This window comes from Canis lupus, chromosome 4, assembly GCF_048164855.1.
Source record: "Canis lupus baileyi chromosome 4, mCanLup2.hap1, whole genome shotgun sequence".
Lineage (NCBI taxonomy): Eukaryota > Metazoa > Chordata > Mammalia > Carnivora > Canidae > Canis > Canis lupus.
This window is the reverse complement of record NC_132841.1, coordinates 30,044,038-30,061,952: the sequence shown is the minus strand read 5'-3', so window position 1 is coordinate 30,061,952 and position 17,915 is coordinate 30,044,038. Positions and strand designations below refer to the sequence as shown.

General features: G+C 42.7%; 1 protein-coding gene across 3 annotated transcripts; it reads right to left on the bottom strand.

The window, feature by feature from the left end:
• Window positions 1–2,086: 2,086 nt before the first annotated feature.
• LOC140632101 (cytoplasmic polyadenylated homeobox-like protein 2) lies at window positions 2,087–17,358 on the bottom strand. 3 transcript variants are annotated; one of them, XR_012029634.1, is made up of 5 exons: window positions 17,262–17,354; window positions 13,662–13,763; window positions 13,099–13,167; window positions 7,263–7,465; window positions 2,087–3,587 (listed from the first exon to the last, which is right to left on the bottom strand). XR_012029634.1 is itself a non-coding variant. In XM_072823781.1 (5 exons), the coding sequence occupies exons 2-5, from the start codon at window positions 13,777–13,779 to the stop codon at window positions 3,048–3,050; spliced, it is 930 nt and encodes a 309-aa protein (XP_072679882.1). In that variant the 5' UTR covers window positions 13,780–13,923; window positions 17,262–17,358; the 3' UTR covers window positions 2,087–3,047. The 3 variants fall into 3 exon arrangements, 2 of the variants coding, with proteins under 2 accessions (XP_072679882.1, XP_072679883.1); XM_072823781.1 differs by having other exon boundaries at window positions 13,662–13,923; window positions 17,262–17,358; XM_072823782.1 differs by lacking the exon at window positions 17,262–17,354 and having other exon boundaries at window positions 13,662–15,145.
• Between the last annotated feature and the right edge of the window lie 557 nt (window positions 17,359–17,915).

The window sequence follows — 17,915 nt, the reverse complement described above, 5'->3', positions numbered from 1 at the left end:
TCTTAGCTGAGCCAGGTAATAACACACTTGAAGAGGTTCAATACTTTATTGACCTGAACACTTGGCATACAGCTACCAGCTACCTGACCTTCACCTGTTCCCTGGCCAGAAGAGCATCTCAGAAGCAGAGGCTGTTAAGGAGAGGCCCTGCAGTGATCAGGAACTATCCAAAGCCCTGCAGCAGGGTCCCCTCTGCAGCTGGCCAGTCACTTGCCACCCTCCTGTTCCTCTCCAACCTCAGTTCCCTGCTAGAGCTGTCTGGGGAGCAACCAGCCAGCCTCAAGTCCTGACCTTTGACTTATACAAAGTCCCAACACCCTCCCCCAAGCTTAAGATCCAACCTAGATCACTAAACAGTACATCCCAATTCCCCATTTCCAAAGGCAAAGCAGTGGCTTCTTGCACCCAAGGCTTCATCCCACTTCAACAGGTGTTCACCAAGAGGTGCCAACAACTCAAGGGACCTGGACCCAACCCAGGGAGCCAAAACTGGACACTTCTAGTGCCCAGTTCTCAGGTGCATGGAGGTTAGAGAGCGACAGGACTTGCTTATTGAGTCCCCGTGCTGCACTTCACACACTGGCTGAATGCAGTGTTCTTGCAGAAGCTCCAGAAGTTCCAGCCTGGACTCTGACCCCAAACTTGCACCAGCTCTGGCTTGGATGCCTTTGTAACATGTGGGAGTCTGGGAGGGGCAGCAGGGATTTCAGGGTAGCAGATGCCTTCTGACAGCCCAGCATGGAGCAGGATCCACCATTCAGGGCTGGGCCCCAAGGCTCCTCTAAGCTGGTCTGCAGGGACCTCAACCCACCAGAACCCAAACCGACTCCTAGCACCGCCCTTGGCCTGTGGAAGTCCCATCCACAGAGAAATACAGGCCCCATACATACTAGCTGGGTCTTTCCAAACCTCTGCCAAAGGAAGAAAAAAAAAAATGGAAAGCACAAATAAAAATTGTAAAATGCAAAATATATTACTACATATGCTCTAGGCATAAAGGGGGTGTTTCCAAGGACTTTACGGCAATAGATTTGAGAATTCAGGTGAGATGGACATATTTGGGGGGAAATTCAACTTGCCAAAAATAACTCAAGGAGAAATGATTGTCCTATAATCAGAATTTGTAGTCCAAACTCTTCCCATAAAGAAAACATCAGACCAAACAGATTAGCTGGCATACATAATTTATTCCAAAGCTATCTTAACATGATCTAAATGCCTAAAGATAGTGTTAGCAAATTTTTAGAGGGCATCTCAGTCATAAACACAAATGCCATCTTAAAATATTAGCAACTCAAATAAATATTAACAACTAATTCCAAAATACATAGGGATATCTCATGACCTAACTGGGTTATTCCAAGAACACATTATTTAATATAAGAACTTATCTAAATCACTACATAAACAGGTTATCAGATGAGAAATCATATTATGGCAATCAATGGAAAAAGAAATTAAAAATTTCAAAATCTGTACAGAAGGAAATAAACTGAGCCAATTAGAAGTAAATGGACTCCTTTGGCAGAAATTGATAAATAGATAATTTCAAACTGAATGGGAAATAGGAAATGTAGACAGTGATGCCACCCCTTGCTATTATAACTCAGTATATATAGACTACACTTCCTTGCCCTAATGCAACTCTCTGTAAGTCAGTGAATACAAACCTAGCCTATGGTTTTGCTGCAGATGTATTTATATTCAAGATTATTTACTGAAACTTATTTTTATAATACATCATTCTATAAAAATTAGCCAACTTGATTTTCACTGAACGTTGTATACCAGAACTCAGAGTTGCTACTTCCCTACCTAATCTATATCTTATTTATAGTAACAGATGGAAGACATTTACAAAATGAAGTAGATCTATATGTCATATTACCTTGGAAATATGTAGGAGACCTGTTTTATCCTGCAATTAGCATAACAGTTTGGGTTAAAAATCTAAAATATGTAAAACACATTTTATAACATAGGAGAAAGCATAACAGATGGACATAAAATACTGAAATGCTTGAGAAATGATTCTGTATTCTAAAACTCAAAATTATGAAAACCATTTCAAAAGTTACAGGCTCACAGACACCAGGCTATTTCCCAAAAACTAGTTAACATGGCTTTTTTTTTTTTTTAAAGAATTTATTAGAGAGTACATAAGCAGGCAGAAGAGGCAGGGAGAGGGAGACTCAATCCCAGCACCCCCAGGATCATCGCCTGAAGCAAAGGCAGGCGCCAATTGAGCTTCCCCACAACATAGCATTCAGATGCTCAACTGGGTACGTGGATCTTGGGATCTTGGGACATCCTGTTGATGCACATCCACGCTCTAGGTTAATTCCTAAGCAGAGCTCTCAGCCAAGGGGACTGGTGAGGGCTGCACACCGGCTCAAGTATAGCATCATCCGGGGGCTCTTGGGAGGTGTTGCAAATTCCTGCTTTAGATGGTCTCAACCAAGGGGCTGCGTCTTAGATGACCAAGCTGATGTTGTCAGGATGGCCCCTGCAGTCAGGGCTCCAGCAAGGACATATGCTGCTGCCCGGGTTCTGCAGAGTAGAGAGCTTTGCAGTAGCAGCAGCCTTCTAGGCTACTCCAGAGGCTACTACAGGGGAGTGTCCTTTGTAACCTTGTACTTCTGCTTGCCTATCTTGTCTCTGGGGTGGGGGAAGGGGACTATAACTGGAACAAGTGCTCTGCCAAGAGCCTCTTTCTTCCAAAGCCCTAACAGCTGGTTGACAGCTGTCTTCTGTCTGTGTTTGCTGGTTTCATGCTCCAGACTCTAGTCCAGCTTTTCTCCAAGACACTATGAACTGCACAGCCAGGGACCCTGTTGCCCTACCAGGATGGATCATCAGTGCTGCATATCTTGTTCAAAGGGTATTAGCAGAGACCTGACCACTGCCAGTTTGAGAACACCCACTGTTGCGACTGAAGGGAAGGCACATGCTGCCCTATATCCCCAGAACTCAGGTGCATGGAGGAGCTGATCCTGGAACACCATTTGTCTTGATCATTCTGAAGCCCAGGCTGCTGCTGAGGATATCTAGCAACCATTCTGCTGTTGTCCTTGATACAGTGAATACAGCGCATAAGGACAATAGACCTGCTGCTGCTGCCTCTCCCCCTGCTGACTATAAACACCGTGCAGGACGAAGGCCCTCGAAGTCCAGCTCTGCCCGGTGTCAGGCTCATACTTCTCATGATACTGCACAGAAGTAGGAGGAAGACTGTTTGCTGGTTTGTAGCTATAAAATGGATAGTTGGAATACAGCCCGCTTCCCAGGTTACCTTGATACCCCAAAGCATAGCTCAGTTCCTTTTCAACGCCTGGGACCCTGGTGTCACCTGAGCCATCCTGTTGACTGGAAACCCACTGAGTCTCTGGAGACAAATGGCCTGCTCCTCCTGGAAGGGCAGCCAGGGTAGAGGAGTAGGTGTGCTCAGGGGCCCTGGTGGGGTCCTGGGGGTCCTGGAGGCTTCCATAGGGATGACCCTGGGCAGAGGACAGATGCAGTTTCCTAGTAGCAAATATTCTCTGTCTCTCTTTAAGTGGCAGGCGGGCTCTTTTGTTCTGGAACCAGTTCTAAAGAGAAAAGAGATTCATGAATTATCAAGTTGCCTCATCTGACATCATTCCACAACACATCGCCATATACATTCCGGATACATTTGTCCCACATGGGAGAGAATGCAGTTAAGCCTTGTCTCGGTGTCATCAGGGACTTTCCTCCTGACGTTAAGGGAGAGGAAAATAAAGGCCATCTCTCCTGGGGCTGCGTGTGTGATGACGAAGTCCAGAAGTCGTGTGGTGAAGCCCAACCACCTCAGTCCCCCGTGGTCCTTTTGTATTTCTAAATCTGCCCCCAACCTGTTTGCAGCCTTGTTTGCATTTAGACAGAACTCATCCCTAGTTCTTCCCTAAACACACTGAATTTGCCCCACATCATAACTTTATTTAAAGCAGGATCTAAAAAAATTAATTAATTAATTAAATAAAGCAGGATCTATGCCCAGTGTGGAGCACAGCACGGGACTTGAACTCCCAACCCTGAGATCAAGACCTGAGCTGAGACCAAGAGTCAGATGCTTAACTAACTGAGTCACCCAGGCACTGCCCCCACATCACAACTTAAATTTTAGGGGCAGCCCCGGTGGCGCAGCGGTTTAGCGCTGCCTGCAGCCCAGGGCATGATCCTGGAGTCCCGGGATCGAGTCCCACATCAGGCTCTCTGCATGGAGCCTGCTTCTCCCTTTGCCTGTGTCTCTGCGTCTCTCTCTCTCTCTCTGCATTTCTATGAATAAATAAATAAAATCTTAAAAAAAAATTAAAAGTTTAAAAAAAACAACTTAAATTTTACTCAAGCTGCCTCACTAGATAGAATGAACTCCTGACTCAATGTATTCTAAGTTACTCTGCAATTTATGGTTTTCAAAGACTACACATAAGGAAGAGCTTGATTCATGACTTGATTTCATATTTTATGTGACCCTAAGTATTCCACTTAGCAGCTCTAATCTCCCATTTTTCCTCCCTAAAATGAGGACAGTTGTATGTGCCAACCACAATACCTAGGACTTTGGGGGAATGTTGAAATGATACCGTGCTTTCTAAGACAATCCATTCTAATAAGCCATAGTTGCTGTAGGTCAGTCAGTCATGCAGCATGGGTAACAGTATCTGAGGGGGCCTCTTGTCATTTTCTCACTCCTGGAATCCCCTCGATCTCCAATCTCCAAGTTCAGGGATGCTTTAGGGCATTGGTAGCAATGAACCTGGAAGGATCTCTGATCTACTTGTGATGATTGCTTAAGATAAAACTCATGCACAATGCTGAAAACCCAATACTCATTCTTAGACTATAAAACATAGATAATTTTACAGAAAGCAGAGATGCAAGAGTCAACTTGTCAGAAGTTACAGGGCCGAATAGAAGATCATCTCATGAGGACTCATCCAAAAAAACAAGTGCACCCACTTTCTCTAGTGTAACAGCTTCCTAGAATCCTCCCCTAAGCTGTTTTTGCTTCCTTATCACATCATAGGCATTTTCTCTAAACACATGCATCCTTGAGTTAACCCTATAGTTTGAATAATCATGTGTATCCTTCCTATTATGAATCATCTTATGAATCTATCCCTCTGACAAGTATGGATAATGAAAACTTTTAAGATTAAAAAGCAGTTTGAACTTGAGAAACCCAATAGTCATGAATCTAGAAATGTAAAAAACAGAAACAAAAACAAAAACAAAACACACCAGTATAAAAATGTTTAAGGGATCCCTGGGTGGCGCAGCGGTTTAGCGCCTGCCTTTGGCCCAGGGCGCGATCCTGGAGACCCGGGATCGAATCCTACATCAGGATCCTGGTGCATGGAGCCTGCTTCTCCCTCTGTCTGTGTCTCTGCCTCTCTCTCTCTCTCTCTCTCTCTGTGTGTGTGTGTGACTATCATAAATAAATTTAAAAAAAATGTTTAAGTATCTAACCACTCAATTCCTTCCTGCTTATTACCTTATTCAGATTTTCTACGTATTTGTATGGAATCATTGATCTTTCCTTGCAATGTTTCCAGCTCATGAAGCTTTTACAATTGAACATTACTGGGGATCCCTGGGTGGCTTGGCGGTTAGCGCCTGCCTTTGGCCCAGGGCGCAATCCTGGAGTCCCAGGATTGAGTCCCACGTCGGGCTCCCGGCATGGAGCCTGCTTCTCCCTCCTCCTGTGTCTCTGCCTCTCTCTCTCTCTCTCTGTCTCTATGTCTATCATGAATAAATAAATAAATCTTTAAAAATAAATAAATAAATAAATAAATAAATAAATAAATAAACAATTGAACATTACTTCTATAGTATTTGCCTATACTTTTACCTTCCAAAGCTACCTGTGTCTTCCTGTTGTCAAGGAACTAATAAACCCAGTGGTTTAGGGACAACAGAAGAAAAATACAATTCAAATTATGTGTATTAAAAAAAAAACCACTTCAATAATTTCATACAGCTGATGATTCACCAATCATTTCCAAAATCATATTGGAGATTTACCAAGATATTCCCCATGAACCAAGATATTGGTTCATGATGGGGCACCTGGCTGGCTCAATCAGAGGAGCATGTGATTCTTAACGTCCAAGTCGTGAGTTCCAGCCCGTTGGGTGTAGAGGTTACTTACATAAATAAAACTTTAAAAAATATATTGGCTCGTGCAACAAATAGTTATGAAGTACCCACTGAAGCTGTGAGGTATTATGCCAAGTGGGGTGACACTATCAAGACAAGTCCTTTCTCTTGCACTTCAGACCTGTATATCCAACTGTTGGTTTCTTTATGCCTCCTGGAGGTCTAATTGCCTTACCAAAATGTCGTATGTCCATATTGAAACTCCCTAGTGCCTCTGGCATAAAACCTCCATTCCTGGGCAGCCCGGGTGGCTCAGTGGTTTAGCACCGCCTTCAGCCCAAGGTCTGATCCTGGAGACCCAGGATCAAGTCCCATGTTGGGCTCCCTGCATGGAGCCTGCTTCTCCCTCTGCCTGTGTCTCTGCCCCTCTGTGTGTGTGTGTCATAAATAAATAAAATATTTTTAAAAAATCTCCATTCCTAGGCCTTCCCTTTAAAAAAAAAAAAAAGATTTTATTTATTTATTCATGAGAGACAGAGAGAGAGAGAGAGACAGAGACACAGGCAGAGGGAGAAGCAGGCTCCATGCAGGGAGCCCATGTGGGACTCGATCCCGGGACTCCAGGATCACACCCTGAGCCGAAGGCAGATGCTAAACCGCTGAGCCACCCAGGGATCCCAGGCCTTCCCTATCTTAAAGGCAACTCCAATCTTCTATTTGCTTAAGCCAACATTTTAGAGCCCTCATTATTATATATGCAATCATACAGAATGCAGAGAATCTCTCAGCAAACCATCAGCTCTACCTTCAAAATAACAGAAGTCTTCCTCGCTGTCTATACTTCCACAACTAGTGCCCTGGTCCAAACCATCATTGTCTCAACTCTAGATAACTGCAATACCTTCTTAACAGGTCTCTGCTTCCAGACTTGCCTCACAATCTGGAAAGAAACAGAACACAGGAAACAGGAACTTTTTCCAGGAAACAGAACACATTCATACCCACATTGAGATGAACAAGAGAAGTGGCCCAGATGTCACTGTATTCCATACGATGAAAAGCTATTGAACTTTTTAATTCTTTTACATTCTCCATGATGTCTACAAAAGATGCAAATGCAAAACTTTGAATATTTTACTTACATCAATCGCATATATTTGACAACAGAGTTGCCCAGCCAGTTCTTTTCGAATGGTAAAATCAGGGTAAGGATTCTCTTCAAATGTGTGATTAAGTAGGTACAACTCATCCTTGGTAAATTTACGTCTGGGTTTTCCATTTACTCTTCTCGCTTGTGTTTCTTTTACTTTGTTATGATCATCTTCAATTGAAGATCCTGGAGAATCTGTAAATGGAAAGACAAAAGCACTGGGGAATACTGATAGTATCTAGAGGGGGAAAAATGGTTCAATGGCTAACCATTCATAAGACTTTTTTTTTTTTTTTTAAGAAAGTAAACCCTACCTCATACCTGTCTATAATAAGAATGCTAATGGGTTAGAGGTCTATCTTTAAAATTATGAAAAAATGAGATTATGAACCAGGATATGGAAGGATTTCTTTAGCCTAAGACTCATACACCACATGGAAAAAGAGATGAGAAAATGCTCAGCCTCATTGGTAATTGAAGAAATACAAAATAAACCAGCTCACACCCATTTGATAACCAACAATGTAATTATATAGGGTTGGGGGGTGAGGAAGGACAATAAAGTTTCAAGAAAGTAGGAAATCTGCATCCATGTTGGTACACTGTCAAAAAGTGTTCTAAGAGACAAGGACACTATATATTGATAAAGGGTCAATTCATCAAGGAGATAAAATATTTTTAAAAATTGTTTTGAGAGAGAGAGAGAGAAAATGAGCAGGGAGAGGGGTAGAGGGAGAAGCAGACTCCCTGCTCAGCAGAGCCTGATGTGGGGGCTCAGTCACAGGATCTTAGGATAATGACCTGAGACAAAGGCAGGTGCTCAACCAACTGAGCTGTCCCCATACCCCTGAGATAAAACAATTTTTAATATTTATGAACCAGGGATCCCTGGGTGGCACAGCGGTTTGGCGCCTGCCTTTGGCCCAGGGCGTGATCCTGGAGACCCGGGATCGAGTCCCACGTCGGGCTCCCGGTGCATGGAACCTGCTTCTCCCTCTGCCTATGTCTCTGCTTCTCTGTGTGTGTGTGTGTGTGTGACTATCATAAATAAATAAAAATTTTGAAAAAAAAAATATTTATGAACCAAACCTCAGAGTTTCCACATTGAGAACATTGACAAAAATTAAAAGAAATGGGAAACAATAATAGACTTCTATGTCCCAGTTTCAATAATGGATAAAACACCAAACAAAAGATCAATAAGGAAATAGGGGACTTGAACAACACTATAGACCAGCAGAACATAACAGACAGTTATAGAACACTCTACCTAACAGCAGAATGTACATTCTCCTCAAGTACACGTGAATATTCTCTAGACCACATGTTTTAGACCACTAAATAAGTCTTAAATTCAAGAATATTGAAATCATACTCCTCTCCACCCCCAATCATAATGGAATGAAATCAATAGCAGAAGATAAATTGGAAAATCCACACATCTCTGAAAATTAATCAACACCCTCCTGGAGGGTATTATGCTGAGTGAAGTAAGTCAGTCGGAGAAGGACAAACATTATATGTTCTCATTCATTTGGGGAATATAAATAATAGTGAAAGGGAATATAAGGGAAGGGAGAAGAAATGTGTGGGAAATATCAGAAAGGGAGACAGAACGTAAAGACTGCTAATTCTGGGAAACGAACTAGGGGTGGTAGAAGGGGAGGAGGGCGGGGGGTGGGAGTGAATGGGTGATGGGCACTGGGGGTTATTCTGTATGTTGGTAAGTTGAACACCAATAAAAAATAAATTAAAAAAAATAAATATAAATAAAATAAAATAAAATAAAATTTGATCCTGCAAAAAAACAAAAACAAAAACAAAAACAAACACCCTCAAACCACCAACGGGTTAAAGCCATAGTGAAATCAGAAAATACCTTGAGACAAATGAAAAAAAGAACACCAGAATTTATGGGATGCAATGATAGCATTGCCAAGAGAGAAGTGATAGCTCCAAACAAGCACATTTAAAAAGATCAGAAATCAACAACCTAACTTTATATAACTCAAGGGACTAGAAAAACAAACCATCCAAACTCAGAAGACAAAGGATCTAATGCAGAGAAGAGTGCAGATAAGCAAAGAATAGATTTTTTTTAAATTGAAAAGCAAAACTATTAGCTGATTTTTTGAAAGGATCAACAAAATGGATACATCTTCGCCTAGAGTAACAAAGGAAAAAAATAAAATCGGAAATGTGACCATTACAATTAATGTCAAACATAAAAATGACTATAAGAGAATACTATGAACAAATGTACACTGACAAATTGGATAACCTAGAAGACATGGATAGATTTCTGGAAACACACAACATACCAAGATTGGGAAACATTGCTGAAAGGAATTAAAGAAGATACAACAAATAGATTATGTTTGTGGATTGGAAAACATCTTACCAGTGTAGGAGGTCTATACTACCCAAAGTGATTTATAGATTCAGTGCAACCCCTATCAAAATCCCAATGGCATTTTTTTTTGTGGAAATAGAAAAATACATCCTAAAATTCTTTTGGAATCTCAGGAGACCCTGAATAGCCAGAATGGCTTTGAAAAAGAACACTTTGGAGATCTCACACCTTCTAATTTAAAAACTTAACAAAGCTATGGTAATTAAAGCAGTGTGGTGATGACATAAAGACAGACAAGTAGACCAATGGAATAGAGTCCAGAAATAAACCCTCACATTTACAGTCAATTGATTTTTGACAAGGGTGGCCAGACCGTTCAAGGGGAAGAGATGGTCTTATCAACAAATGGTGTTGGCAAATTGGCCATCCACGAAGTTGGACCCTTACCTTACATTATATACAAAAAATTTAAAAATAGATCAAAGATCTCAATGTGAAGAACTAAAAAAATAAAAACTGCTAAAAGACAATGGGGCAAAAATCTCATGACATTGGATTTAGAAATCATTTCTTAGGAATCAAAAGCACATAAGATGTGAGGGAAAAAAAAAAAAATCAGACTGCATCAAAAATTTTAATTATGGGGAATGCCTGGGTGGCTCAGCAGTTTAGCGCCTGCCTTTGGCCCAGGGTGTGATCCTGGAGTCCCAGGATTGAGTCCCACATCGGGCTCCCTGCATGGAGCCTGCTTCTCCCTCTGCCTGTGTCTCTGCCTCTCTCTGTGTGTCTCTCATGAATAAATAAATAAAATCTTTTTAAAATGTTTAAATGTGTCAAAAGATACAATTGACAGATTGAAGAGGCGATCTATGGGAGAAAATACCTGCATATAATATTTAATAAAGGGTTAATATCCAGAATATATTTTTAAAAACTGCTACTCAAGATTAAAACAAATGTGATTGAAATGGTCAAAAAACTTGAGTATTTCTCCAAAGATATACAAATAGCTACAAGCACATGAAAAGATGTTCAATTTTACTAATCTTTAGGGAAACACAAATCAAATCCTTAAAAGAAACTTTCATCATAGTTTGTCTCTGCCCAACATGTGTCCTTTATTTTTTTAAAGTTTATTTAAGAGAGTGCAGGGGGAGGGGCAAAGGAAGAGGGAATCAAGCAGATTCCCAGGTGACCACAGAGCCCAAGGTGGGGCTGGTTCCCAGGACCCTGAACTCACGACCTGAGCCAAAAATCAAGAGTTAAGAGGCTTAACCGGTTGACTGAGCCACCTACCCGCCCCAACGTATGTCCTTTACACTGTTGAGCATTTTCTCTACTTTCTACCAGCCCCAGGTTTCTGCTTCTGAATTCCTGAACTAACCAGAAAGTTCTTTTCCTTCTTTCTCACTTTCATTGTTTCTCCTTTCCCAGGCGAAAATATAGTACACAAATTAGGAGCAGGGCTAATTCTCAGTAGAGAAGCCATTGGCATTTGGAGTCAATTCGTTGTGAAAAACCATCCCACATATTGCCACATAGAAGCCCTGGCTCCCTCTAGTCATAGAGACAACCTAAAACCACCCCCACACATTTCCAAATATTGGCTCTAGGGACTCAACCCTTTCCTAACTGCTGCTGAATTAGTTACCGAACTCCTTTTGAGTCTCCCCTTCTCCACGTATGTTAATGCATGAAGGCATTAACAACAACAACAAATTAGATGAATAATCCATGTAAAGCATTTTGAATAAATCCCAGTTCATGCTAAGAACATAATAACTGTTGGCTCTTTAGCCTTTTCTCCCAGAAACTCAGACTGTCAGGGAACCATGATCATTTTGTGTTCCAGACCACCTATAACCCAGAGCCAAAGATGATGGCTAACTGAATCCAGCAGAGGGAGGAAAGCTGGCAGCAAGAGAGCAGTCTGGAAGCTGATTCCTAGCCCTGGATCTCTATCCATAAACACAGTAATGTGGAAGATCCAAGCCTCCCTAACTTGTTCTGGAGTAAAACCCAAACAGTCTACAAAGACTACAGATTGCTTAAAGAGAAACATTACCCTAGAATTTCCAAATCTGACCTTTTTCATTAAGAGCCCCTCCTTACTTTGCAAGCCAAGAGAGAGATTCAGAAGTCAAGTCAGTCTGCAGTGAGGGGATTGCCTAAGGAGAACAGCTCACAACCTGTAATATTCAGGTACTTCTACTTGTGGGAGCATAAGGACTAGATTAGCTGCTATCAAAAAATAAATAAATAAAAATTAAAAAGCCAGTGGATGAGGCAGGTCTTGAAAACACAAATAATGGTCATTTTCTTCTGGGTTTCCCATAAATGTTTCCTCAGAGAGTATTAGGAAAGGAGGGCAGTACGTGGAGAGATCCCTACACAAACTGGAAGCTAATTAACTCTGCAAAAATGCTAATCTCATTTGTGCTAAACCCAATCCTATATCAACAGAAAAGGCCGGAAGGGAATTAAGGAAAGAAGCCCCCATTCTTTGTAAAATGCATCTCCCTGGGCCAAACCTTTCCTGTTTTCTTGTGACCGTGAGCATGTCATTCCCCCCCACCCCCCCCACACACAGTGCTCTCAAAAGTTATTTGCTCCCAGTGTCATAATTCTTATTTAGGGTGCTAGGGAAGTTATTTACCTCTTTTACTTTGGGAAGTAACACAAATTGGAAGATAGTTAAATGCATTGCCCAAGGGCCTGAGCAGAAAGAGGCAGAAGGTGAAGGTCAAATCTAGCCTTCAGGCCAGACAGAGTGCTGAGCTCTGCAAATCCCAGGGCCTCAGATGAGGAAGGGGGAGGATGGATTCCCACATTAACCCCATCTAAGTTGGCTAGAGTCCAAGAGTCTTACAATTTAGTTGTTACTGGTGTTTTTTTAAGTATGTTTTCAATACAATACAGGAAAACACAGATAATCAGCCATAATCCCAACCACTCTTAGGAGTTATTAAAAATCGAATAAAAATTTCGCACGCTTCACATCAACTCTCCCGGAAATCCGGACATTCTGAATTATGTCTTAAGGTGCAAAGGACAATTTCCTTCATGGGAAATAGAAGTATTTGAGCTCTAGAAGTTTTATTTAAATCCTTGATCCTTGGGGCACCTGGGTGGCTCAGTCAGTTAAGCATCTGCCTTTGGCTCAGGTCATGATTACTGGGCCCTGGGATTGAGCCCCACATTGGGCTCCCTGCTTGGCGGGGAGCATGCTTATCCCTCTCCCTCCACCCCTCCCCCTACTCATGCTCTCCATCAAATAAGTAGATAAAACCTTTAAATAAATCTTTGATCCTTAGCTGGGAGTAAGAGACTGATCCAAAGTAAAACGAAGCACTATTTTTAAAATCTTTACCTTCTCCCACAAACTTCCCACTTTCCCACCCATTGCCCTTGAGCAGCACCCAAGATCTCCAGCTTGAGAGCTTTTTTGGAGATTCTAGCAAGGGAGCACACCTACCCGTATACCCATCACGGGAGGAGGGTCCTCCTCTATCGGGAAGGTTGACCTCTTCGACCGAATTCACAGCTGAAAGAGAGAGGCACACGGAGTGGTAAGGGAGGAAGGGGACATGCACCTAGCCAGCCAGATCAGCTGAAATCAACCCTGTTGATCAACGGGGTGACAGATGTCATAGCCAGATCACCCTCACATCCAAGATCTCCAGCTTGAGCTACTACTGCTTGTGAGGTTCCACGTTCTACAGGGTATGGGAACATACAACACAGAAACAAGAGCGCTCTGTTCACCGAAAAATGGTACTCAGGTCTTTGTTTAGGGATATCAGCTGGATATATATGGCCAAGACTGGAGGGAGGGGAGATCTGAAGTTATACCCTGCCCTTCCCCCCCACACCGTCCCTACCCCCTGCCGCTCACTAAATCTATATAAAGAGTTCCCAGCAGCTCTGAAGAGCAAGTGTGCACATTTATTAATAAAAACTCAGTAAAAATAGCAAGCAAGCAGACATTCTTTTGCATCATCACAGACCCCTATGGACAGGCCTTTGGAATCCACCTACCTGTGCTCAAACTCCGGGATGGAGGCTGAGGGCCCACTGGGCAGGGTTGAAGGCTACTGTCCTCCCAGGCCACACTCTGCATCTTTGGCTGCTCTCCGGACCCTGAGATAAAGGCCATTTCCACAGGAGTTTCAGGAGGACTTCACATCCTAAAGGCACAGCACCTGGGCCACCATTGCTTTGGGATGAGTCCGGCACAGAGACAGAGATGGTGATGGGACCAGTGGACTCCCGGGTCTACCAGTCTGTGGTTGAGGGGCCTCTGACAGATGAGTCACAAATCACTTATTAGCCTACCACACAGAAGCCACAAGGCGTGGCTGGAACAGACTACAGAGCCTTCTTGCCCTAATTAAGGGTTCATCTAGACAAAAAAAAAAAAAAATCAAAGCCAAAATCCCCATATTTTCTGAATCTACTCTCAAAGAACAGGAATGTCAAGTCTCTTCTATATCCCAGGCTTGAAAAGTTCCAAATTATTTCTGAACTTCACAGAATATCAGATCATTTATGAAGTCGGAAAAAACTAAAATCCCAGCACTGCTTCAATTCTTTCAGGATAGCACTTTTGGTTTGGGAATTTTTTTTTTTAATTTTTTATCCTGTTAACTTTTCACCATACATGAAAAGAGAGAAGTGATCCATCACTCAACTGTGCTATCCAGCAACATGGCCCCTCTTATTTCATGAGGTCGCCCATTCTGCTCATCCCAACACCCCCTCCTTATTTTGAAGTGAATCCTACACATATTATTTCACCCCAAAACACTTCCATTTATGCTAAAACATAAGAAATCTTCTTCTAAAACCAGTTCCTTATTGTCTGACGTTTATTAAGGTTGGGTCTACTTTTTCTAAATCCGCATCCCCATACAGTTTTACTGAGATATAATTGACAAGAAATTCCTTTTATGTAACCAAAGTTTCATTTTGAAGTACCCGAGCCTCTCAGAAAGTCCTACTGCCCAAATCCAGTGTATAGCAACCACCGTCCCATCAGTGACATGAGCTGTTCCCAGCTTCTAGGCCTGCACTTTTAAAAGATGAAAGCTCAAAGCCCTACAAAACACCAGAACATCAGGTAGGCTGCCTCCCACCAGAGAAACTCACCACTGGGAGCCTCTTTGAACCTTGAGCCCAGGATCTTTCCAAGTAATGAAGTGACAAGCGCTGGAGCAGCAGTTATATAGTCCTGAGGTGCCCACCCTAGACGTGCCTTACATTCAGCCCTGGTTGGCTCCACCCTTGACACGCCTCTTGATGACTTCACCAAATTCACCTTTTCGAAACCTAGTTTCCATTCATTAAGCACCAACTGAAACTAGTTTTATTTAATCCCCATAACACCCTGACAAGGTAGGTAGTATTTTATCCCCACTTAGTCTTGAGGACACTGGAGGCAAAGAGGTTTAGGGCACAGAGCTAGTCTCTGACAGGGGCAGTCTGACCTCTGACCTCACGTTTGTCACTATCACCCTATTACGCGTGACAGACCGCTGGCTGCGGGAGGACAGACGCTTCAGATGGTTCACAGATGATCCACATTGCTTGAGAGATCCCTGACTGAGGCCTACTGGGTGAGGTTGGAGGCAGGAGAGACCAGAGACATACTAAATCAGGATTATGGATGTTGGATCATTTGCTACTTCTTCTACATCCTTAAGACAGTCCTTTGAGATCTTGGAAACCTCCATTGGTGTCCTCACAGATGAGGACACCGCAGGCCATTGGCGTCTTCTACACAACTGTAGGACTTTCCCTAAACATGTGGAGCAAAGTTTTTTTAGGCTCCAGGTGTGGTAACACAACGAGTGCTTGACAACCGTTTCAGATGATTTTGTCAGAACTCAGAGGGATCCACACGTTTCCCCCTGCTACAAATGTATGTGGCAGGCCCAAAGAACAGATTTTTCATACATTATCTAATTTAAATTGTAGCAGCCCAAGGTGGATATATATATTATTTATACCCAATGTGCATGAGGACATTGAAGCACCAAGGGGTCAGACTCTAAAAGTAGGAAAATGTCTAGAGAACCATAAAGTAGATGAAAGTAAGGGTTTTATTTCATTTTTTAAAGATTTTATTTATTTATTCATGAGAGACACAGAGAAAGGCAGAGACACACAGGCAGAGGGAGAAGTAGGCTCCCTGCAGGGAGCCCGATGGTGGGCGGGGATCAATCCCAGGACTCCTGGGTCATGACCTGAGCCAAATCAGATGCTCAACCACTGAGACACCACGTGTCCCAAAAGTAGGGTTTTTAATTAGGCAAATTAGCGCCTGGCTGGCTCAGTCGGTAAAGCACACGATTCGATCCCAGGATCATGAGCTGAAGCCCCACGTTGGCCAGTTGAGCATAGAGCTTAGCTTAAGAAAAAAAATTACTCCGTATTCATTGGGCCAGTTGATGGCTGAGGTGGAAGGGGAGCCCAATGTTTCTGGCTTGATCCCAGCATAGATCCTGCCTCACCAACCAAAGTGAAGAAAAAGCATGAGGACCAACCCAGGCTTGCCGGGCAGATGAAATCACAGGAGAGCCCGTCAGTGAGCTCTGGCTGTAGGTGAGTCCTCTGCTGGCTGCTGGGGGCAGAGGCATTGATGGCCCCCCAGGGTATTGTTGGGGACAGTAAGCAGGCACTGGGAGGTAGTTGAGGGGAATATTTAGGGAGCAGAAAGGGTTGGAGGAGTCTGGAGCCTAGGAGAGCAGAGCAAACCCAAAAAAGGTTGTAGCTAAACTGACTTCTCTGGCCCATTCAGAGTTCAGATCAAAACTTTATGTTTTAGATTTTCTCAGTACCTTGCATTCACGGGGGCCCCCTCTCTAAAGCCGCTTCCCAAAAGCACTTTTACCAGACACCTTCACTTCCTTACGTTACTTGCTTTACATTTTTTCTCACCTGCAGTCCATCTCACCTCTGTTTCTACTCCATTTTTGGACGTCACCCTCAAAGATCAACAAGTCAGTCCTGAAATTGCCCAATCTTAAGTTAGTCTTCCTCCCTAAGTCATCAAACATTGTTGGCCAATCTTTAATTCTTTTTCTTGAAAACTCTTTTACTTCAGATGCTTTATAATAAACTTGGTTTCGAGGTATATCCACTGCGTTCTTTGAACTTTTTAAAAATACCCCATAACCATAAGAGCCCCATGCGTACCAGGTCCTGGGGTATTGAGGCCCGTGATAGGGCTGCGAACTGCACAAACACGGTCTCTGGGCTCAGAAAACCAGCATTCGGGTGAATTTTTAGTATTTAACTCCCAATTATCACCTGCAAAGAAATGTCAGAACTTACTAGAATACCTAAGTCAGACTTTCATGACCTGGCCACGCTTCTTTCAGCTTGGCCTTTGAGACTCCGTGGCCTCCTGCAAACTCTTAGCTCCAGCCAGGCCAGGCCATTTGCAGCTACCATGAACTGTCTACCTTCCTGGCCTATATATCTGCCTCCAGAGCTACGAAAATAACTCTCTCCCTCTGCTCTTCCCCTACATGTGCACTCGCTCTTCCTCTCTCTCTCAAATAAATAAATCTTAAAAAAAAAAAAAAAAAGTTAAACTTAAATGCCCCAAAATATGTTAGTTCTCAGTTTACTTACTTCAAAGATGCAACATTTTCCTTCCACACAGGTATTTGAAAGAGCATTCCATTCATTTATTTACTCCATACTGATTTCTGAGCCCTGACCCTGTGCCACAGTCGTTCTAAGGAGATTAGCAACAATGTGTTCATTATATCTAAGTCTGGGTCATTTTTTCTTTTTTTTTCTTTTAACAAAGACGTTACATTTGCCTCTAGGTGATACTCCTTTCTTTTCCTTTCTCTATGTATGTGCTTAATGGGAAATTATTAGGTATTTTCACTCAAAAGGGACATTATTAGGTATTTTCACTTCCTTCCCTCCCCTACCCCATACTGAAATATTGGTTGCTCCCAAGAAGTTGATCTCTGTCAAATTGTACGCAATGTGCAGCAGTATTCCACAAGAAAGTACAATTATTTACGCAGGCATGAGGATGCTTGTGAGGGTTAACCACAAGGCCACAAGCCCAGTGGAGGTAAACTGAGGACAGGCCTAAGAGCCTTATAGGAGTCCCCCAAACCAGCCCTGGAAATCAACACCTGGATTTCTGGGATAAAAATAAAGGTGTGCTTTTTCATAACTGTATGCAACCGTAGCTAATATAATAGACAACCTGAGAAAATGGCTACAAATGCCTTTAAAAATTCTGAAGTTCAACAAACAGGAAAT

Excerpts from the sequence above, each read along its gene's own strand:
- LOC140632101 (XM_072823781.1), bottom strand. The coding sequence starts at position 13,779 with ATGGCCTTTATCTCAGGGTCCGGAGAGCAGCCAAAGATGCAGAGTGTG. Across the intron at positions 13,168-13,661 it reads ATCCCGGAGTTTGAGCACAG|CTGTGAATTCGGTCGAAGAG; the intron begins GTAGGTGGATTC and ends TCTCTCTTTCAG. Across the intron at positions 3,588-7,262 it reads GTCAAATATATGCGATTGAT|AACTGGTTCCAGAACAAAAG; the intron begins GTAAGTAAAATA and ends TTTTCTCTTTAG.